The 24,401-nt window shown below is 36.3% G+C and overlaps 1 protein-coding gene and 1 long non-coding RNA gene across 5 annotated transcripts in view; one reads left to right on the forward strand and one right to left on the reverse strand.

Annotated features, from left to right (window-relative positions):
* The window catches only part of PPP2R3B (protein phosphatase 2 regulatory subunit B''beta), a 46,991-nt gene that overhangs the window by 17,426 nt on the left and 5,164 nt on the right, over positions 1-24,401 (forward strand). For all 4 annotated transcript variants that reach the window (XM_060686656.2, XM_034431415.3, XM_087895321.1 and 1 more), the window contains 8 exons: positions 10,397-10,582; positions 11,775-11,878; positions 12,907-13,009; positions 13,775-13,849; positions 14,507-14,593; positions 16,912-17,068; positions 21,949-21,997; positions 22,725-22,814. In XM_060686656.2, coding sequence (XP_060542639.1) covers positions 10,397-10,582; positions 11,775-11,878; positions 12,907-13,009; positions 13,775-13,849; positions 14,507-14,593; positions 16,912-17,068; positions 21,949-21,997; positions 22,725-22,814 — 851 coding nt within the window. The remainder of the gene's footprint in view (positions 1-10,396; positions 10,583-11,774; positions 11,879-12,906; positions 13,010-13,774; positions 13,850-14,506; positions 14,594-16,911; positions 17,069-21,948; positions 21,998-22,724; positions 22,815-24,401) is intronic.
* Positions 11,426-23,473, reverse strand: LOC148113519 (uncharacterized). The gene is made up of 3 exons (XR_015734524.1): positions 23,409-23,473; positions 15,712-15,785; positions 11,426-11,608 (listed from the first exon to the last, which is right to left on the reverse strand). It is a non-coding gene; the product is annotated as an uncharacterized LOC148113519 (long non-coding RNA).

Here is a 24,401-nt window from a genome sequence, read left to right on the forward strand (position 1 = left end):
ATGCCAGTACTCAGAAATGAATATTGTGTATCTTATGTACGCAGGCGGCTCCCTAGATATATATAGCAAAATAGATTAAGGAAGAATTCCTAAGGTTCTTGAAATGGTAATATGAAATAGGTGAAGAGGATATGTCTTTGCAGCTGCCATTCCTTCTCATTGGTGGCTTGCCTTCCTCTCCACTGGAATCTTTATGTCCTAAATGAATTCTGACCATGAAATCTAGAAGTATCCAATTTTCAGATTTTGCTAGAGGTGTTTGTAGCAGTGAGTAAGAGATGCAGAAACTTGTTTTGGATCGGAGAACTGTTCTGTTATAAGACTTAAAGAAGCATTTAAATATTAAAATTCACATATTTTACTTTATTTTATGGTTTTTCTTCTTAATATTCTATTGTGCACTAAATGAAACTTAAAGATTTATAAGACATTGCATATCAAATATACATTGATACGATGTCAGCAATGTTGGCCAATCAATGAAGACTTAATAAAAATAGGCCATTCTTGGTCTCCAAATGCATTGCTGAATATTTTCTATTTATGCATCCTATTGTGGAATATTTTAATCTGGCTATTTTAATTTGTTTGTTTTAAGAATGAGAGGAGTAGTATTTTATTTACTGTTGGCTTTTTCTTCAAAGCCCCTAATCAAATAAAAACATAAGCAGTTCAGGAGAGAAGCATAGTCATGTATGACGGACTACAGCCTGGGAATTTGTAGACTTCTGTTGAGTTTTTAGAACTTTCATACACAAATCAACTGCCACTTTGCCCCTAGAATTCGGAGAGCATTGCCAGTATCTGTCATCTGATCCATGTTTTGCTGCTCCCTGATATAGCTATTGACTTCAACTGTTGGATGGGATCATGCAATTCCTGCGGTTACATTCTATTCTTTTGTTGATGAGAACTGCCTTTCAAATAAGACACTTTGAACTTGATTGTGATTGATCCTATATTACAAGTTGGAATTAAATGCAATTGGCCTCAAAAATTGTCTAAACTACAAAGTTAATGGGTTTAATGTGGTTAATTACATAATATAAAATATTCAGAACAAACTTATAGACTTTGAAGCAGTGCTTCGGAGTCGGAATCGAGGAGTCGGAGTCGGTGGAAATTTTGGGTACCTGGAGTCGGAGTCGGAGTCGGAAGTACAAAAAACTGAAGAGTCGGAGTCGGAACATTTATCTCCCGACTCCACAGCCCTGCTTTAAAGGGCCATTAGTGATTGAGCCCAAATGATTGCTTAGTACAACAATTAGTACAAAGTTGTGTGTGCTTCATCACTGGAAGTTTTCAGGAAAATATTGGACAACCATTTGTCCAGGATGATATAAGGACTAAAGGATATAAGGCAGTTGCACTAGAAAATCTCCAAGGTCCCTTCCAACCTATGATTCCAAGTTAAAGCATTCCTAACCGATGGCTATGTACCCGTATCTAAATACATCCAGTGAATGGAAACCCATTACTTGCCTGAGTATTTGCCTCCACTATCATATTCCTCTTATTTATTTAATTAATTAATTTATTTATTAAATTGTGTGCCACCAATGTTGCTGCAAGGCGACTCCTTTTTTTTTTTTTTTTCTCCTTCTGGCATTCAATTAGAATCTGCCTTCCTGCAGTTTAAACTGAATATTTTGTGTCCTGTACTCTGGAATTATGCAAAACAAAATTTGATCTTATGTGTAACATGCTTTCATACAGTTCAAAGGTTCTACTGTATAGATTTGCAGTCTTCTCATAGACAAGCATGCCCAATACCTTCAAAGTCTTTTCATAGGGCATAAGCCTTCTTTTCCTTCTCTGAACCTGTGAATGCATCTTAAAATATGGACATAGTATTTGATATCGGTATGAGTGAAGAAATGTAAATTGGAGATAGTTTCTGGTGATTTGGAAATTATACTCCTATTGTTGCAGCCAAAATTGCTTTTTCCTTTTTTGTAGCTATATCACACTGTTGACTCATAGTCAGCTGCAATGTGAATGTATTTCCCTGTAACTGTTATTAAGTCAGGTATACAGTAGTGGCCAAAATTGTGGAAACCTTTTGGGAAAAGTGAGGTTTGACGGCTAATAACACCACTTTTTTTTGGCGTTTCAGGATAATCATATTCCATTGCTGGAATGGCCAGGGAATAGCCCAGACCTTAATCCAATTGAAAATCTATGGAGCTAACTAAAGAAACTTGTTAGTCAGAAGCGACCCAGCAATAAAACCCGGTTAATAGAAGCAATCATTCAATCTTGGTTTCACATTATAACAGCTGCAAAACTAAAAGACTTGGTTCACTCCATGGGAAGATGTTGTAAGGCCATAATTCATGCTAAAGGTTACCCAACTAAGTATTAACTGACATGATAATTTTTGTGTATCTTGTTTTTTCTATGGTGATAATTTTCATATATCTCATTTTTTCTACGTGTTTCATTTTTCCTCTTTATACTGTAACTGGTATTCTAATAGCAAATCCTTCATAAAAGTTATTGCATTACTTTATTGATTAAATTATCTTTCCATTGATATATGATTTTATGGTAATACTCCAAAAAAAGTGGTATTATTAGCTAGCTTTAGAAAATACACTTTTCTCAAAAAGTTTCCACAATTTTGGCCGCTACTGTATCATATCCTATACATGCACATTAGAATTTGCTTTTTAAGTGAAGAATTTTACATCTGTTTCTGTTAAATGAATGTCATTCAATTATTCTTAGTGTTTTTCAAAAATCTTTGTTTTGAATTTTATTTCAAAATAATTTTTTTTAATAATTATTAAAAATAATTTATTAAAATAAATTATTTATTAAAATTATTTATTAAAATAAATTTATTTCATAATTTATTGGGGTTTTAAAATGGTTCAGCCAAATTTATTTAATTAGTTTTATCTCTATTTTAAATTTGGTATCTATATGTTTTATTTTATGGCTGTTCACCGCCCTGAGTCCTTCTGGAGTAGGGCGGTATACAAATTTAATAAAATGAAAATGAAATGAAAAAAATTTCTATTTTTTGCAGTAGGATATTAGCTGCTCCATCCAGTTTATGGTAACTGCAAATTTGATCAGTACTTTTTCCACCTTTTCATCCAATTTATAAATAAAAATATTTTTTTTAAAATGGGATACCAGACTGAATGTTAGAGCAATCCCACTTTTTGACTACCTCAAATTTAATGAGGAACTGCTGATGAACACTCCTGGAGTATTTTTAAGCCAGCTATATAGCATCTACCTGTGATATCACCCATCTTTTGTTTAACTAATAGTGAGCAGAATGTTGTAAGATACTTTTGCTGTTTACTGAAATCAAGATATTAAATCTGCAGCTCTCCCAACTACATTTGACTACTTTAGAATCCTCCCAGATATCAGTATCTTATTAACTGAATTATAATTCCCGATTCATTCCTTTGTCCCTCTCAGAAGATAGCACAATATTGTCTTCTTAAGTTGTTTTAGCATTTCACCAGAATTCTCAGAGATAAAATGTAAAATTTCAAGCTGACTATGAACTAGTCCTTTCAGTAGTTTAGGACGTAGCTCACCTGGGCATGCAGATTAAAAGACATTTAAAATAGCATACATTCCCTTATCATCTTTCTCCCAATCCTAAACTTGAACCCTTTTCTTTATTGTCTGTTTCACAATTTTCTGTGGTTCACATTCCTTCTTATCAAAAAAGATTGAGCCAAAATAAGAGTTGAATACGCTGACTTTTTATTATTTTTTAGCATTTTGCTATCTCCATTGAATATCCAGTGTATTGATTGTTTTTCCTTTATTCTAAGTATATTTAAGAAGCCCTTTTGTAGTTCTTGATTTCCTTTGCCAATCATCTCTTTGGAGGTTTTTCAAGAAAAAAGACAAGAATGTTAGTAACTCTGCTCAGTACTATCACTTTTCCTTGAAGCTCAGCCTTGTGAATGGGGTTTTTTAAAGCACTTTTAGTAGTTACCTATATTATAAACAGTATGTTTAGCTATTTTACAATGAGACAAAATGTAAAGGGAAACCAATTATGTGTACATAGTCCGATATGTTTTCCAAGCTTTAATATATACAGAACTTAGACTGCCTGATCATGATTGTTTGATTGTGTGGCTCATGTGAAATGGAAAGAAACAGAGTTTCAATTGTAAGTCACTTTATTGGCTTTTAAATTTTGGACTGGATTCACGGAGCTGTACACAATGTTTTGTGCCTACCCCAGGGCTCTTCTGAGCTTCCTCTTCCTGAATAAGGCTTTCATGCATTCCATTCTAGCCTCCAGTAAGGATTTCTTTTCTAATGAAGTACAAAACTTCAATAGTCAATAGATTATGTTGACATACAAACATAACTTTGAATTGTTTTTTATGCAGCATTTATATATAAAGGACAATTGGCAACTGAATTAAGTATAAACAATAGTGTTCCCTGATATTTTGGATGGCCATTATTCCTAAACATTAACCATGCTAGTTGCAGCTCCTGGAATTGTTTGAAACATCTGAAGGACCAAGTTAGATCTCTGTTACCTCACAATGGATAATAACAATAATAAGACACAAACACAGAGTCTAGGCTTTCTTTAGCGATGGCTGCTTTGTATTATAGAAATTATAAACTGGTACTTCTCTTCCAATAAATTGCAAAACAAGTATACCATTTTTATACCAAAAGTATAGAAATATATTCCTTTTAAAGTAAAAATGCTTTGCAGTATAATTGCAGACATACAGTTAATAAGCACCATTTTATTTATCTAAATACATGAGAGAATGGAAACTCAGTGTATTGTTGTTCTAGTATTACCGAGTATTGATATCCAGTTCTATTCATTGAATAAAATTAATGTAATTCAGTGTAAATATGTAATTGGAATAGTTCTCCCTGTTTTCTTTCTGTAATTCTATTTCAAAACAAAACTAAGAGGTACATTTCTTTTCAGGCACAGAGTTCAAGATGATGTGATATAATGAGGCATTAGGGTAGTCTATTTCTGTTTCAGTGCTTAAAAGCATTACATTTAAGTTTGATAAATAAGGAAATAAATAAAAGATTCTGTCTCATTTCGCTCATAATTTGAATGTATCTTGAGCAATGAATTGTTAGCAATGCCATTTATTCTGAAATTTAAAGTATATACTTAAATGCAGCGTATCCTTTGAAATCAGGGTAAGCCAAACAATTGTTGGTATTTTTTAACTATCAAAAGTCTAATGTGAAAGGAAAAAGTACTGTTGTGGATATATATGTTAATATAATTAACATTTCTTAATTCCAAGACTTAATATATTGCTCAGTTGTCTTTAAATTGGTTTCTAGAGAAAGTAATTAAGGCCTGTAGTCTTAAATTGTATGTTGTGTTGTTGACATTTTAATTTCACTTTAAGTTGTCACAAGAGGTTTTCGGTAAACTTTACTTTTCATTTTTTTGCAGAAGGCACTGAGGCAAGATAATTGAAACCTTCTCCAACTTATTTAAAATTTGCTCTTCAGTTTAAGGCAATAGGCTATGAAGAGCTATGCTTTTTGATTAGTAGGTATACTAGTGATGTACACTTCACCTTCAAAATATTGTTCTTACTCCCTTCAGCCTATCTTTGCTGACATGTCAGCTAGAAACTTTTTTTAAAAAAAGTTATGATTAGATCAATAATGAATTCTTGACTGCTGTGTTCCCCATATGCCAGTGTCTGAGTATTTATAGCATTATTAGAATACTATTGATTATGGAGCAAAAAAATAAAACACAAGGAAATGCTCTTGTAATTCCACCACATAAAAATCTGACTGACTATGCTTTTGAAAAATGTAAAGCTAACAATGGGAAAAAAAGTTGAATGTTATAAGATTAGCATTTTATCACCTGAAAATGGAATTTAGCTTTTCTCTGTCATACATACTCTCCACTTACAATGCAGTGTCACATAGAATTAGCATTTTCAACATTATCATTAATCCATCATGTAAAATCTTTACTCTGAGCTCTCAAAAAGTCTGTGTTCTGCTTAGTGCTGAAGACAGATTCAAATTACGACTAAATTATATATTAGATCTTTGCCCAAAGAGTCAAAAAAATGCATCAGTTTTGCATATAGCTGGGTATGATCTAGTCAAGTTTGCCTGGTACTTCCAAGCATGTCATCATGAGTCTGTGTCAAACCACAGACTTCATGGGTTCAGCATGCTTTCCTCGTTTTTCCTTAATATCATTTCAGAAGAAGAGATTGAAAGTCAGAACAGCACTTTCTTCATTAATCATGAAAGCATTAAAGCAACCACTAATACTTGAGAGCAACCCAAGACATTTTATTTGGTAATTTGGGCTGAATAGTGGCTTAAATTTTAATGAGGGTCATGATTGTCTAGTCGTGTTTTGTAAAATCTGATGATTTTTTTTTAAAAAAATGTGTTTTATTAACAGGTAGGCCTGTTAATATTGAATAAGCTTCATAATGTTTAATCACTTTTTGTTTCCTATCAAAATATGAAGAAGTCAGTTTTTCATTATGAGAACAGTATTGTATGCCTAAACAGTTCATAAGCTAGTACTGAACACATGTTAATTGTGCAGTTTCTCTCACTGTTTGCACAGTTTGCATAGATAACAAGGGATCAGAAGCTGAATTAAACAGCAGGTGACATAAAACAAAACCATGAATTACACATTAAAAGGAATGTTGAACTTTTCATCATGTGATCATTCTCACATCAAAGTCATATTGCCTATATGTGTGTGTTCCATTTTTGTTTCTGTTTCTGCGTATACATGCTAAAAATAGAAATAATACAGAAAAATAATACCTAGACATACAGCAGATAAACTTTAATTGTTCCAGAAAAATATTCATGTGTGACATTCCACCATGATATTGTTCTAGAAGATGATAGTGATCAATAATTCAGCAACCTACACACAAAAAATTACATTCGTTTAAAAATTGTATTACTAAGTACAGCATTGCCATAAATCAGTATTTTTAAATATTTTAACCAATAAACTTGCCTTCATTGAATCTCAGCATTTTTTACAAATAATTTCCATAATAAGAGAAAATAATTAACTATACAAATCTTTTATGCTGCTAATGCAAAAAGTGATATGGTTATAAAATACAATGTAAAATGTAAAAATGTAAATATGTGTTATCTTAGAAGTATCTTATTTCTACAGAAATATTTATAAAATTATAACTTTCTATCAAAATATATAACATTTTATGCATAGGAATGTACAAGATTTCTAATAATTTTATGCCATTTATAATTCAAAACCCATAATAAATTGTAATATGAAAATCTTGTCTTTAAACACTGAGTGTTTCGCACATTTTTTTCAAAGGATAGATTGCTAAATAAAAAATGGGATTGCTAGATATAATAATTATTCTGAAAGTCTCAGAAATGTTATTTACTGAGTAAAATCAATATAAAATATTACATTGCTTATAATATATCATCTAATACCGTGTTTCCCCGAAAAAAACACCCTGTCTTATATTTTTTTGAACCCTGAAATAAGCGCTTGGCCTTATTGCCATGCGCTCAAAAGCCCGATTGGGCTTATTATCGGGATGTCTTATTTTGGAGAAAACAGGGTATGTTTTTAGTTACTGTGGCTGTATGTATGTGTAATTTACAAATACTGTTCCAGTCCACATGTTCTGGTAAGTGAATAAAATGAGGTTAGCCATAACTACACCACCAAACCACATTAAACAACAAAGCCATCAGACTATCTGTGCACCTTCCGCCGTGCTCTAAAGACCTTTTTATTTCACCAGGCGGCCTGGCCTGACTTTCTCCCTCTTTTTAAACAATTTTAATATTTTAATATTTTTAATATCTTTTAATTTTCAAAGTTTAAATCTGTTTTAAATTGATTGGGGTTTTAATCTGTCTGGGCCAAATTATTTAATTCGATTTTATTTCTGTTTTTTAAATTTTGTATGTATGCATTTTATTGTTGGCTGTTCACCACCCTGAGTCCTTCGGGAGAAGGGCGGTATACAAATTAAATAAAAGTTAATAAAAAGTTAATAAAAGACTAGATCAGGGGTGCCAAACACGATTTTATTGAGGGCTGCATCAGGGTTGTGTTTGACCTGGTGGGGCTTGGCCAGCTCGGCATCACTCGTGTCGGGGCACCTGTGGTGGCCAAGTGCTAAGGCAGGACTTCCCTCAGATCCTCCCTCACTCTCATCATAATCTCCTTCCTTCCTTCCTTCCTTTTTTTCTTTTTCCTTCCCTCTTCATTCTCCTTTCTTCTTCCTTCCCCTCTTTCCTTATTTTTCCTTCCTTGCTCTCTTCCCATCTTTTCTTCTTTTCGCTTGTCTTTCCTCTTTCCCTTACTCCTTTCCTGTCCCTTCTTGGATGCTCAAATGCAAAAGGGGAAACATTTCTCCTTTTGTTTTGTTTTTATTTTGTTTTGCTAACCCTCTGCCAATGAAAATGGAGCACAGGGGGGCCGTGCGCAGCCCTCCCAGCCCCATTTTTGGCTGCAATGGCCTCCTGCAGTCCTCTTCCAGCAAAAACGGAGCTGGGGGTTGCACATGGCCCCCCGAGCTCCATTTTTGCTGGCAGAGGCACCGCAGGCCAGTACTTTGCTGCTTCCAGGGTGGCCCCGCAGGCCAAATCTAAGCATCCTGTGGGTCGGATGCGGCCCGTGGGCCTTGAGTTTGACACCCTTGGACTAGACCAGTAATGGCTAACCTTTTTGCCATCGAGTGCCAAAAGCAAGGGGAGCATGGGGGGGGTCACAAGTGTGTGTGCCCACACCCATAATTCAATGCTCCCTCCCCCCCCCCCGCACATGCGCACATGACCCTCCCCGTGCTCGCCCCACTTTTGGCACACAATGGCATGGTGGGACTGGAAGGCCCGTTTTTTGCCCTCCCCAGGCTCCAGAGGCTTTCTAGGAGCCTGGGGAGGGTGAAAATGGCCTTCCCCACCCCCATGGAGGCCCTCCAGAGGTCAGAAACAGCCTGTTTTCTGACTTCCTGTGAGCCCGGAAGGCCCAAAAATCAGCTGACTGGCGTGTGCATGCGTGCTGGAGCTGAGCTAGGGCAACGCTCGCATGCCCACCAATATGGCTCTGTGTGCCACCTGTGGCACGCATGCCATAGGTTCGCCATCACAGGACTAGACCATTGCCCACAATTCCTCATTTTGGGCCCAAACCGCATTGACATAGAAAGGTTTTAAGTGCATTCTGAAAAGTCAAAAGGGTAGAAGCCTTTTGATGAGTAGGTGGCCCCTGCAACGGTTATTATGAAAAGGATCTGGCCATATGCCTTTTGCTTCTCATGGGGATTGAGCCTTTAGTAAAACTTGCCTACACTTCTGAACCAAATGGAAAAGTTCATCCTTTAACTCATCACAGATAAGTTTCCATCTCTAGGAACATTAAGCATTTACATTTTTTCATAACCTAAATTAAATTTTTCATTGTAGCAGTTGATGAATAGTAGTGGTGAGGTTCAACCCCTAGAAATTATACATACTGCATTTTTATTATTATTAATTATTTATTAATTAAATTTCTATACCGCCCTTCTCCAAAAAGGACTCAGGGCGGTTTACTCCCTGGTAATCTTTTGATTTGCTCCCTGGTAATCTTTTCATTTTAATTGTAACTAGTGAGAGGTTATAGTTTTGAGATATTGCATCTTTTATCATTAACTGTATGGAGTAATATTTCCAGAAGATAGCATGACTGTAAGGACAGTCTCCCTTCACAATTTTTATTAATTAATTTTCCAGTAATGTCACTGCTGCTTTTAAATACTAAGTAATGGAATATCACAGCTCTTGTGAGAAGGGTTTTTTTCTCTCTCTCTTTAAATAGAGACTAATTTTAAAGCAACCACATACATCTCCAAGAAGGCAAATGTCTTTTCCCACCCCTTGTTTTCCCCGTCTGGCTTTGGAGTGGAAAGTGTGTGCTCTCAGGGAAGATAGGGATATATCAAAGTGGAAATTAGAGTGTAGTCACTTCTAGCTAAGCTGTTTATTATTTGCTTGTGACTTGATGGGTAATGCTGCTTCCAGTAATAGATAACCTTTTTAAAAAGTGCAAATATTTGTTAGAAATGTGTTTCTAAAACTAGGCCAAATGGTTGCAGGGCAAAATAAAGCTTTTGTATCAGGAAGAAAACACCTTCGTTTTCCCTTTTTTTCCTCAGATTTGAGCTTTATTAAAATCTTAAAATGTAAGTATCATGTTTGAATATTACAGCCCAATCCAATCCATCTCTCTACTGAGAAGTCCCATTGAGACCAATTTAATCTCCATTTCTGTTTAGTTTTTGTATATTTGGAGGATTAAAAAATAATAATATTGTGCGATTGCTGAAAATCCTCTTTTTAAACTGTCACTTTCCTTTTACTCCAGGTTCAGTCAAAGAAAGAGGAATCTTTAAAACCATCTCTGAGCCAAACCATTCCAACATTTTATTTTCCTCAAGGGTGTCCAAAAGAAAAAGTCAACATTGATGCTATTATTGCAAAAATCGACAGAACTTTCTCCCAGTTTCCCAATGAGAGAGCTACATTAGAAGATATGGGCAAAGTTGCAAAGGTCAGTGGTGAGATGTTTTCTTTTTTTGCCTACAAGATGCAAAGGGACAATTAAGAAACTTATTTGCATTGAAATGTTGTCCAATTCAGTCCTATTTGGTTTTATTTAACAGTACTTAAAACATTTAGTACATTACCACATAGCCAACTTAATTTTATTTCATTTTGCTTTTTCTGCCAGGAGAAAATGTACATGGCACCAATATAATCTAGGAATAAGATAGACTATTGAACTTGGCCAAAACAAATCAAAATGAAAATAATCTAAAATAGTAAACCAATTTCTTTATATTAATATTACTCAAAAAAATGAGTAATATTTTTCTTTTCTGGGAGTGGGTTCATACATCACACTCTTCTCCCCTCTCCATGTATTATCGAACAAATACATTCTGGAAGGGAGCAGTTCTCTTTGCATATAGTAGATACTTGGAGTTAATTTCGTCAATGGGCACCAAAACCTGATGTTGAAATCTTTTCGGGTTAATTATTTTAAGTCTCAAACCATGCAAAAATGCAGAGGTTTTGACATTTTTCTGTATTACTTGCAGGGATGTGAAATTTAGAAACATGAAAAATGATTCTGAATTACTGATCTCTTCGTTTATATCCTGCTTTTATTATTTTTACAAATAATTCATGATGACAAACATATCCAACACACCTTCCTATTTTCCTACAACAATAATAACAGCTCTGTGAGATGCATTGGTCTGAGAGAGAGTGACTCTTCCAAAGTCACTCAGCCAGCTTTCATGCCTAAGGCAGAATTAGAAGTCAAGGTCTTCTGTTTTCTAGCCTGGTGCCTTAACCACTAGGTCACTGTAAAACAAATAAGACCAAGTTAGAATCCAAACCATTAGTCTTTATAATGTATCATCTGCAGGGTTTTGGGAAAGAAAAGAGCCACAATTAATATTGTGCATGGTGTATGCACGTTTCTTCAGTGCATGGTGCACTTCTCATTGGTTCTCTGGATGAGACAATTTTTTAAATCATTCAATCCTTTCTGAACATGCTGGTTTGCCTGGGGAAACATGATATAAATATTAAAATAAAGAGAAATTAGAATCATCATTCCATTTTCTACAATCATCTTTCTTTTACCAAACTCTTGCCATACTTAATAGGCCCTGAAGGTGTGTAGGAATAAATACCAGTTGTTGCTTTTTAATGATACCTCTTAATTCTAGGCCTGTGACTGCCCCCTTTACTGGAAAGGTCCATTATTTTATTGTGCTGGAGGAGAGCGCACAGGATTTGTATCAGTTCATAAGTTTGTTGCTATGTGGCGAAAGTAAGTATGCATTTCCTGTAAGGTTACTTAACTTGTTTTAAAATATTACTTGAAGATTTTTTTAAGGAAAATCTAGTTATTATTTTAATGAAAAAGACAGTTGAGGAATAGCTTTTAACATTTCCATCCGCCCGCTTCCTAAGAAGACACATTTTGGATCTAAGTTCTATTGGAATTCATTATTTAAATTGTTTTGAAAGATATTTTTAAAAGGCAAAATGAATGATAGATGATAGAAGTTGGGGAGGGAGAGATATTGCTGAATTTAATTTACTTAACTTTAAGTGTGCCATGTTCCTAAATTCTATGATGACATACAGGACAGTTGAAAGAATTTGAGATTGAGGATTCTACTGGCCCCTAGGCTGAACATTTGTTCTTCTTTAAATTTGCTTAATTTTGAAGAGGAATGAATGAAGAGCAATTTTAAGAGAGAATGAATAGACATGAAAGGTGAATTATCTTTGAAATTTGTGATGAGAAGAGAATTTGGCTTACCCTTTTAGGTTTTTTGTTTCCTCGCTTCAATGGACTTGGTTAATTTACTTTCAAAGAACCCATGCCTGTGTTCCTAGTGGTACAGGATCAAGACTGCCCATTTTATATATAATGAACGCTGACAATTTAATATAGCACGGTCAGATAATTGTATATAAATTCAGGTGATGAATAAGGCAAATAACCTTTGCCATAGTGGGAATACATTTTTTCATCTCAGCGCTGAATCCTACGTTATGCATAGTTGAACATTATATATGAAAATAGAAGCTGCAAAAGGGAAGCCATTAGTCTGCAATAACTTTGTAAGGCCAATTTGAAAACAGATATCTATCCAGTCGCCTTTCTTCTTCCAAGCTTTTCATAGTGTTCATTCAAAAGTGCCATATACCTTATTTATTTCAAAGGGATTGGTGTTCCATGTGGCCCAACACAAATGTTATTCATACTTGTGAATATATTTTAAAATTGAAAAATAAGATATATAAATTTTCTATATCTGCATAAATTAGACAAATTATGCTTTGCAGAATATTACAGACCTGTCATGATGCTGCTGCCAAGTTTGTTCACCTTCTAAAGAGTCCTGGATATAATTATCTGGTACAAGAAGACTTCATTCCATTTTTACAAGTAAATTCCTTTTTTTTTTTTTTTCATTATTACCTCACAAATGCACACCCAATCCATCTTCCCAGAACTATTAGTTGACTCAGTGATGTTTCATTATTATGTAAGAAGTCAGAAATGGCTAAATTTAGTCTACTGAGCCCTTGACATGGTACTGGTAGATAGAAACTCATTAGATTACTAGAGAAATATGAAAACAAGAGAATTCTGTTCTCTAAACCAGCAATCTCTAAACCAGCAATCTCTTTCCAGCTCAGCAGACTCAGCAGACTGGTGGAGGAGGTGGGGAGGGGAGTTTTGTGCATATGCCCTGCTTTCACAAATGCAGCTTCACACATGCATGCTTACGCCCACCACTTCCACTGCCCAGTTCCAAATGGGCTATGGCCTGGCACTGGGCGGCAGGGGAACCCCTGCTCTAAACTGCTGTCTGAGTCTTCTCAGTGCCTTTTGATTCCTAAGCTAAATTGTAGAGTTGCCTTCCTCTTCTCTTTCCGTTAGATCTTCCAATCCTAATATGTTCCTGGTTCATTTCTTGTCTCTTAATTCTGAATTCTTTTTCTAAAGGAACTGGATTTTCCATGCATTTTAATTTTTTTATTTAAAAATGAAACTTGTTATATTATCTTGAAACAATTTGAATATTTTGCTTATGATGTTATAAATGTACCCCTTATATGGTGCTATGATTTGGCAGAATTAAATTGTTTCATTAAATAGTAGTTCATAAAATTCTGAACTGATGCCTCTTTCATCTTTCATACTTAGGATGTGGTCAATAGTCATCCTAGTCTAGTCTTCTTAAAAGAAGCATCAGAATTTCATTCACGGTACATTACAACGGTAAGTGTCTTCTGTAAAGAAAATATTTTTCATGTGGCTCATCTGTGGCGATAGCTATTGATCTATTGATCCAGGAGGCAAGCTATTCCATTAATTTGTTATTCTTATAGTCAGGAAATTTGTCCTTAGTTCCAGATTGGATCTTTTTTTTTAACAAGCTTGCACCCATTGCTTCTTGTCCTGCCCTCAGGTGCTTTGGAGAATAAGTCAACTGTCTCCTCCCTGTATTAGCCCCTCAGTTACCATTAGACAGGCATCATGCCCCCCTTTTTTGGGAACAAGGCTTGTTTAGCCTAATATTTCTCTTCATTAGACTAAACAAGCCTTGTTCCCTTAAAAGTTCATCAGCCAGTTTAGTCTTCCATTTTCAAGTATGGCCATAGTTTGATAGATGCTACTATTTTCTGTAAATAGTTTGGAATAATGTACAGAGGATTGAATAGTTATGTTTTATTTAATGCCAGATGGAAAGGATATAACCTGGAAAAAGATACAAATATTAATACTCTGAATTGATTTAATCCTCCTAATTGGTAAATTCTAAATATATGTTCCCAATATATGTATGAATAAGCTGGCAAATTACTGTAATATTTAAGCACTTGGGTAATAATGTATATGATTGATATAACAATCACACCCTTTATTTTCTTGTAGGTAATACAAAGGATATTTTATACAGTAAACAGGTCATGGTCAGGAAGAATCACTTGTAATGAACTCAGAAAAAGCAGCTTTTTACAGGTATGGCATGCAGTTTTGTAATAAAATAAATTTTACTGATTAACTGTTCAGGTGGATCATTAAAAAAAACTTTATAGTTTATTTCTATTTAGAAATGAACTTAGGAAATTTTACATTTCTGATGGCTTTACTTGATTTTAACTTGGCTCAATGGAAACCAATATTAGCTTCTGCCGTACTTTTGCAAATTCAGTAATAGTAACATAAAAGTTTCTCCACAGATTTTAATCAGTATAAAACTTATCTCAAGTTTTGATGCTAGTTGGTTAAGGCATCCTAGGAAGTGATGTGTGACTGGGTACAAGCCAGTGGTGAAATTCAATTTTTTTTACTACTGATTCTGTGTACGTGGCTTGGTGGGCGTGGTGTGGCTTGGTGGGCATGGCAGAGGAAGGATACTGCAAAATCTCCATTCCCTCCCCACTCCTGGGGGAAGGATATTGCAAAATCTCCATTCCCACTCCACTCTGGGACCAGCCAGAGGTGGTATTTGCCAGTTCTCCGAACTAGTCAAAATTTCCGCTACTGGTTCTCCAGAACCTGCTGGATTTCATCCCTGGTACAAGCAGAGATCAATTCATTCTTTAGCAAAAGCGTGATTCTGCCTTCATTTAAGGGGGAGGTGGTCTGCACTTTCCTCAGGAAAACATTACTGATCCCAACAATGTCATACAATTTCTGACCAGGTCCAGCATTTCCTGTCTGGGAAATATTGTTGAGAAAGTGGTCACGCTGCAGCTTTACATGGTTTTGAAGGAAATAAAAGTAGTTGGATCCTTTCCAGTCAGGATTAGCAGGATGGTTTACAATCAATTCCAAGTCTTGACACGGAACCAAGAAGGCATTGATTGTACTTGTGGATGTCTTAGGACAGAAATGGTGGTGATGCAGCCATCCTACTCTTTTTTGATTGATCCATGACTTTTAATGCTATTGATTATCTTTCTGGAGTAGCTCAGGGAATTTGAAGTAGGGGCCTCATTATTGCATGGTTCTTTTCCTCCATGGCCCATTGATGGAGTAAGATAGCCCTTGATTTCATTTTGTAAAGGACCTTAGGGTCTGATTTCTCTCTACTTCTGTCTAAACATCTATATGAAGACACTGGGTGAAGTTACCTATAAGTATATATCCCAACTCTTGGACAGCCAAATGATGCCACTGAAGTTTTGTCTCTGGGAGGTTGTGGAATCTGCACAGAAAAAAATCCAGATCAATTTTAGCAAAATTAATGGCTGTGGATTTGGGAGCTGTCTGGTTCTAGGGATGCATTTATTCATTCATTCTATTGATTTATATAGCTACCCATCTAACAATTGCAACTCTGGGCAGCAAACATAGGCTTTAAACCAGTAAAACCAAAATAATAAATAGCAGTAATTGTCCATCCTTATTTCTGGATAGTGTCACACTGCCCACGCAAACCCAGTGCACAATATTTCGGGTCCTCCTAGACTGACAGCTTATGTTTAAAGAGCAGGTGCTGTTTGGTTTGGAGGACCTTTGTACAAATCCATCTTGCATTGCCAACTGTCCCATTACTAGATCAGAAGGCCCCTCATGGTCACTCATGATTCTGAATTACTGCAGTGTACACTATATAAAGCTATCTTTGAAGACCACTCTGAAACTGTAGGTGGTGAGAGTACATCATGGGTTGTTATAGGCAAGCTCTGTATGACAATGTAACACTGCACAAGTTGCCAGTAAGCTTCCAAGCTAATTAAGATAGCTGGTCATCAGTTATAAGACCCTTCATAGGACAGTGCCTGGTTATTTGTTGGATTGCCTGTCTCTAGTTTCCTCTGTCCATCTGATAGGTTTCACATGCTTTGGGTCCCTTAAGCAATGCCATCTGTTGGGATCCAAGAGATGTGGCTTATTTCTCACTATTTGTCACCTGCTCCATGGAACAGTGTTCCCCATGATGGCTCTGATGCTACCTACCTCCTGAAAGACTTTGAAGACCTGTCTTGAGGTTTTATGAGTCCATCTTGATTTATGGTTTTTGTTGTTTGAGTTGCCCTGACCACAGCGTGCATTATTATATTTGATTCTTTTGCTTCTTGTTATTAGTCATTTTTACTTGTCTGTACCATCCTCAGTCATATGTTGAGTGACTATATTATTTTGAGTATGTATCAGTTGTTGATGTAACTATGTAAACTAGTTATTATAAATTGCCTGGTATTAAATTATTGGGACTGGAGTAAATTCACAATGAGGTTAAGATATTGGAAACTTCAACCTGCTATAACCTATCCCAATCAATGAGTTTAATGCCTTAATTTTCTCAATGTTTCTCTCTCTCTCAATAGAATGTAGCATTGTTAGAAGAGGAAGTAGATATTAACCAGCTGACAGAATACTTCTCTTACGAACATTTTTATGTAATTTATTGTAAATTTTGGGAGCTAGATACAGACCACGATCTTTACATCGACCAAAAGGATTTAGCTCGACATAACGACCATGGTATGTTATGATATCAACTTAATTCAAAATAAAATTATATGAATGTTCATGGATGATGTGCATATTTTATTTATTCAATTTCTGTAGCCTCCCAACTCAACCAAATGACCCTTGCTAGCTTACAATTCTAAAACTATAAAACAAATTTAAATATTAAAAATGATTAAAAACTTCTACAAATTATAATAAAGAAAATAGCTGAGATGTCAGAACACATTTATATTTCTGGTGTTCTTAGTGTTGAGAATGACTCTGAGTTTTGGTAGTTTTCTACTTTTATTCTACTTTTCAGGAAGATGGCAGTATTCTAAGAAGTAGAAATTAAAATCTAACATTTATTTAGTACAGTTGCACATTATTTCCTAAGGGAGCTAAGACCTATTTGTTATGAAAACTCCTTAATTTCACAACAAATAGATGGACTTTAGGAGCCACCAAGACCACTCCCACCAATACTGATAGAGCAAACCAGTAGTTTATTATGTGTCTCTTTAAGAGCAACAATGCTTAAAAATGAATTAAATTAGAATAGAATAGAATAACAGAGTTGGAAGGGACTTTGGAGGTCTTCTAGTCCAACCCTCTGCTTAGACAGGATACCCTACACCAGTGGTCCCCAACCTTTTTAACGCCGCGGCCCGCTGAGCGCGCGCAGGGGTGGGGCCACAGCCCAGGAGCTTTTGCGCACGGCCCAGTGCGCAAAAGCGGCCGGGGGACATGAACGCTGCAGCGCAAAGGCTCCTGGGCCGTGCGCTGCAGCGTTCATGTCCCCCGGCCGCTGTGCGGCCCGGTGCCAGGTACTCCACGGCCCGGCACCGGTCCGCGGACCGGGGGTTGGGGACCACTGCCCTACACCACTTCAGACAAATGGTTATCCAATCTATTTTTAAAAACTTCCAGTGTTGGAGCAGTCACAACTTCTGGAGGCAAGTTGTTCCACTGATTAATTGTTCTAACTCTCAGGAAATTTCTTCTTAGTCCTAAATTGCTTCTCTCCTTGATTAGTTTCCACCAGTGGTGGGATTCAGTTTTTTTAACAACCAGTTCTGTGGGCGTGGCTTAGTTGGGGGTGTGGCTAGCTGGTCATGTGACCGGGTGGGCGTGGCTATGTGCATAGGGACTACTCAGAGGACTGAAAAAAGTCATTTCTGACTGGTCCTCACACTTTTGATATGTCCTTGCACTTATGACCATCCTCACATTTATGCCTGTTGCAGCATTCTTAACAACCGTGTCACTCATTTCACAACTGCTTCTCTTCATTATGGTGACAAGATAGGGCAAAAACGTAAAATGTGAGGACAGTCATAAGTTCGAGGACTGGTCAAAAATAACTTTTTCAGCCCTCTGAGTAGTCCATGTGCACAAAAGGACTACCTAGAGGGCTGAAAAAAGTGATTTCTGACAGGTCCTCGCACTTTTGACCGGTCTTCGCACTTATGACTGGTCATCATTTATGCCCATTGTAGCATTCTTAACAACCGTGTCACTCATTTCACAACTGCTTCTCTTCACCATGGTGACAAGATAGGGCAAAAACGTAAAATGTGAGGACAGTCGTATTGAGGACTGGTCAAAAGTGTGAGGACCAGTCAAAAATAACTTTTTCAGCCCTCTGAGTAGTCCATATGCATAAAAGGATACAGCAATAGAGAGGGATGAAGGAAGGGAAGGGAAATTAGAGTAGGAGTGAGGGTAAGAGAGGGAAGAAAAGAGGAGGAGAAGGAGAAAGGAAGAGGAAGTAGGGAGGAGGAGAAGGGGGGGAAGAGAAAGTAAGAAGGAAAGAAAAGAGAGAGGTGGTAGGTTTAAGGAGAAAGATTGCTATACAATAAAAAAGATGAATGGGAAGAAAGCCAACCCCAAACAAATATAAAGATATTAAGATAAAGAATGAATTGTTAAACTTTAAAGAATAAAAAAGAACAAATATGAATAAATAACAATAGTTAGAAACACACATACAAACATACAATGTATTTTCTTTGAACAGAGTATTTGGCCGGTTCACAAATTTAAACAGTGTTTAGTCATTTCAATTAAATTTACAATTTCTATTTTTCCTTTTTGCCATATTTATTCCTCATCTATTTTTTTAAAAAAACCAATATTACCCTTCATCCTCATCTCTAATCTTAATCAAATTCAATTTTTCCCTTCTAATCTATATTATACCCCTTCCCATTGTCATCTATTTTTATATCCATCCTCACATTGGTTAATTATGTAATTATGTAATACAGTTGTTTAATACAAATTCAACATTTTAATATAATATAATATAATATATTATATATTATATAATATAATATAATGTTTAATATAATATAATCAATTAGTTATATAACTATAACTAGTTGTTATAGTCAATGTTTTAAATTTTTGGGCCACAGTTATATAATTCTTTTAATAATTTTAAATTTTGTATTGATATGAGTTTTAGTTCTGGCTGTGCACCGCCCTGAGTCCACTAGGAGAAGGGCGGAATATAAATTGAATAAATTGAAATTGAATTGAACTATCTTTTTTGTATATTAATCAATATGAACATGAATATTCCAATTATTTCCATGCAATCCAATTTCTTACAAATCAATTAATTATATTTACCAATAATAATAAACCAAATAATTTCCCCCATATATTCCTCCAAACCACAACTTAACCATTTCTGCTTTCAACACAATATACAATTAATAGTATCTCAATTATTACAATTCCCTGGTTAAATAGAGCTTTTTTTCATTTGTGTTTTAAAATCTTGAACTCTCCTCTTTTGCCCTAAATTTCCCATTGTTTGCACCTACCTTTTTTGGTGAGGAAAAAGAAAAAGAAATCTCTCTCCCTGCCTCATTTTGTCACGTTGCAGCAGAGCCTCCTTTACTTTCAGTTTCCTTTTAGCTAGGGAAAAAAAAAATCTGCTCCAGCACTCTTTGCAGCAAGCAAAGAGCTTGCAAAACAAGAGTTTGCAAACGAGCCTGCAAAACAGCTGAGAGCGAATCAGCTGAGAGTCGGAGGCCATCTAATCATGCTAATTAACCTATGCTGAAGTTGAAAGAGGCTGTTTTTTTCTTGCTGTTTGCTTGCAAGGAGGTAAGTGCTGCGAGGCACAGGTCAAAGGGGGGACCACCCTCCTTGCCACTTAGCCCCCCTGTCGCCCCCCTTTGCCTCTAGCATCCCTCTGCTGCCCCCCTTGCTGCTTACCGCCCCCCGAAGGCATCCCACCGCCGCCCAGGGGGCAGTACCGCCCACTTTGGCAACCACTGGCTTAACTACTTAACAACTGGTTCTACCAAAGTAGAATTCCACCACTGAGTCTACCCATTTATTTTTGCAGGCGTCGGTCTACTCATTTGTTTTCTTTTAACACTGATCAGCTGTAGGGCGGCCCTTTGAAGCCCCGCGGCAGCTGCGAGGCCAATAAAATTATAAAAAAGCACCAAACCGTTTGTTAAATTGCTGGCTTGCCCACCCCTCGCCCAGTGGTGCGGAGGGGCGGGGCAAGGGGCGGGGCGAACCAGCAATTTAACAAACGGTTCGGCCGAACCGCCTAGAACCGGCAGAATCCCACCACTGGTTTCCACCCATTGCTTCTTGTCCTGCCCTTAAGTGCTTTGGAGAATAGCTTGACTCCCTCTTCTTTGTGGCAACTCCTGAGATATTGGAACAATGCTATCATGTCACCTCTAGTCCTTCTTTTCATCAGACTATTAGACATACCCAGTTCCAGCAACTGTTCTTTTTATGTTTTAGCCTCCAGTCCCCTAATCATCTTTGTTGATCTTCTCTGCACTCTTTCTAGAGTCTCAACATATATTTTTTTACATCGTGGCGACCATAACTGGATGAATGCTTGTATCTTTCTTCTTAAGAAGCTTCAAAGATTAAGCTTTGTCCTTTCAAATTCTGCTTATTAGTTTAGTTTACTTTATTGTCATTGCACCTCGTACAAAGAAATTAAATGCCATCTTCAGTATATCAAAAGGTTGTTAGTGGTATGGTAGCCATTTGGCTAATACCAATGCTGAAATCTTGGTTAGTTTAAATACTTGACTGATGGGGCATCCTGAAAACCATTGAGGAGCTATAAACAAAGAGGCTTTTTCTGTTTTTTGTTATTATGATGTCTGTACTGTTAAACCTCCAGACTAGCTAACACTAGTTAGCTAGATGCTGAAATGTGTTCTTTAGCAGGAATGGCCAGTGTACCAGTGACTGGGGAAAGGGGCAGTTTCTTTACAGAGTAGGGTTTTCATTCTTCTGTTGAAAACTCTGCCTATGTTAGTGTTTGCAATTTGCAAATATTAATAGAATTTGCCATTTGGATTGTACACAAAATCCTTCAAATCCTAGCCAAAAATCCTTCAAATGGGGAAAGACCAGCCAACATGCTATATATATGCATGTGACATCTACATGTTATATGTATACAGTATATGCAACAGTTGTTTTTGTTCCCCCAATGGGGATAAAGGCAGCATACCATTGGTATTTGAGGATTTGAAGAGAGGGGTATTGAAAAAGGGCTCATTTGGGCGGATGAGCATTGCAACAAGCTTTGTCATGATCTTTTCTGTGCTTAACACCGAGAGTAAGGCAATATTCCTGATTAAAAATTCAGTAGAAGCAGGAAGTAAGTGCATGAAGTTAGTTTCATGTACTGTAGCAGAAAAGCAAGATATGTTTTAAAATTCAGATTTGTTAATGGGCAAGGGAAAAAGTACATCTTTATCGCTATCTTTATTGAATAAGAGAAATATAATATTTTTTTCTAATTGCTGATGCTGTTTAAAAATGGGGGGGATTAACACAATTTAAAAAGTATAAATGAATAACTTCAGACATAACCAAATTGAATGTTACTATTTTCCCTTTTTTCACAGCTATATCTAATCGGATGATAGAGAGGATTTTCTCTGGAGCTGTAACAAGGTATCTTTTTTAAAAATCATACAGTATATATTTCCTATCATGTACATTATGTGTCAAAGTGTACTATAATAGAAGGCCCTTTTAGTGTAAACAATGTAAATAAATATAAATAAATAAATCTGGCTCTCAAATTAGCTAACAAATTTTTATAAAGTCCACCACAAAAACCACTGGTTATGCTAGTGTAAAATAGATACTTTGAATTAAGTTTTTAACATTGCTTATGTGTAAACTATATGAAAGTGAAATGTTGTTTACTACGTGCTCTGATTAAATTACCCCTCGCCACCAATTATGCAGAGTTATGTATATGCTGTAATTGAGCAATGGAAGCTCCTGCTTGCAATCTGATATTAGCATTGAAATCTCAGTCCAAGTTTTGGCTTTTCAGCTCTGTAATATAGTGGCATTGTTGACAGTAGACAATTTCTCATGTCAGTTTCTCCATACTTTACAGTGATAAGAACTAAAACAGTTTAATAAAAATATTTTCCTAGTAAAAAATCAGAGGAACATGTAAAACCAATTGAATACAATTGTGTTTTATAAAAACCTTACTTCAAACAATATTATATATTTATGCCCATTTTATACTGTCTTTCTGTCCACAGAACTGTCAAGGCAGCTTGTAGTCAAATATCTGAAACTCTAAAATTAAGATGCTGTATATATAACTGCGTATTGTCTTTCTCTCCCCTCCTTTTTTAAAAAAATCTTAATTTCAAAGGGGCAAGAAAGCACAGAGAGAAGGAAAAATCAGTTATGCAGATTTTGTGTGGTTTTTGATATCAGAAGAAGACAAAAGGACTGCCACTAGGTAAGAAAAAAAATGTTGTTCATAAGATTATGATGTTATGATGCTGTCAAAATTAAGTCACCAAGATATTACATTCTCAGAGACTCTTCCCATCCTGCTTACAATTATTTTTGGACTGTTGCCTTCTGGCAGAAGATACAGAACAATTAAATCTCAGACCACATGTTTTCTGAATGTTTTTTATCCCAGAGCTATAATTGCACTCAACAATGAACTAAAGGGCCATCATCAGTAAGCTGTTGGACAGCATTACTTGGTCTGTTGTGTTGATGTTTGGGTGGTTTAGCGGTGGGGAATTTGTGGTGGGTAGAGGTGTGTTTAGGGATTGTTATATGTGTTGGACCTGGTCTTTGGGTGTTAAGTGAATTTTGTTGTACGGGTATACTGTGTATACATGTACAATGACAAAGTTGTTGTTGTTATTGTTGTTGTTGTTATTATTATTATTACATTATGTGACAATATATTCATTGTATAGATATATATACTTTATAGAAAGCCAGTTTGGTACAAGTAGTCTTCTACTGAATACTTGTTCACTCATCATTCAACGCTATGTGCAACACGCAACAGTACTGAACAAGTGGTACTTACAACTTGTCCTTGAAGTTCCAGCCATCATATCACCCCCACAGTTGTATGATCACAATTTGGTATCTGGCTTGTATTTATAATGGATTGTAACACCCCACAATCAAATGATCATCATTTGCGATCTTCTCTGTTGGTCTCCTACAAGCAAAATCAATGGCGAAGCCAGCAGGGAAGTTCATAAATCGTTCCAGTAAGTCCATCCAGCCTGTGCTCACAGCACCATACCATCCCTCCCTGGCCTCCCTATACCTGGTCTGCATTGTGCCTCCCCCATAGTACCCATTTCTTACCAGGAACTTAATTTTCACTTAATGACATGCACATTTTGGAGTTACAACAGCAATCAGAACTGCCAGGATTGGCAATGCTAAGCAATGCAGTGATGTAACATCCCGCTTTATGACTGCATTACTTAGTGATGACAGTCCTGGTCCAAATTGCCATTGTATCATCAGGCTAGAAACCGGGAGACCATGAGTTCTAGTTCTGCCAGCTGGGTGACTTTGAGCCAGTTGCTCTTTCTCAGTCCTAGGAAATAGGCAGTGGCAAACCACTTCCAACAAACCATGTCAAGAAAACTGGAAGGACTAGTCAGGAATCAGCCTTGACTTTAAGACATACACATGCACAAAAATACTAATTACCGAGCCATTGAAGGGTGACGAGGGACAAGAAGGAGCATATAAGATCTGTGGAATCAAGCATTCTTTGGAGTTTTGTTTCATTTTGCAGGCATCTAGGTGGGTGAGGTAGGAGAAATGCTTCCTGTATATTCTGAGAAAAAGTTCATATATAAGCACAGAGGTAGAGCATAGTGCCCAAAATAACCAAATCATGTGGAACGAAAGGGAGTCCAGGAAAAATGAACCCATATAAGACGCTTCTAAGGATTATATTTTGGTGTTGCTGGTCTAAAAGCCTAGAGATAGATGTCTTGAATTCTTAATTATTCATAAATGGGATTTTGTGTTGCTTCTCAAAACATAACAGAAA

This window comes from Pantherophis guttatus, chromosome 5 (assembly GCF_059756535.1).
Source record: "Pantherophis guttatus breed Tessera chromosome 5, ASM5975653v1, whole genome shotgun sequence".
NCBI classification, from domain to species: domain Eukaryota; kingdom Metazoa; phylum Chordata; class Lepidosauria; order Squamata; family Colubridae; genus Pantherophis; species Pantherophis guttatus.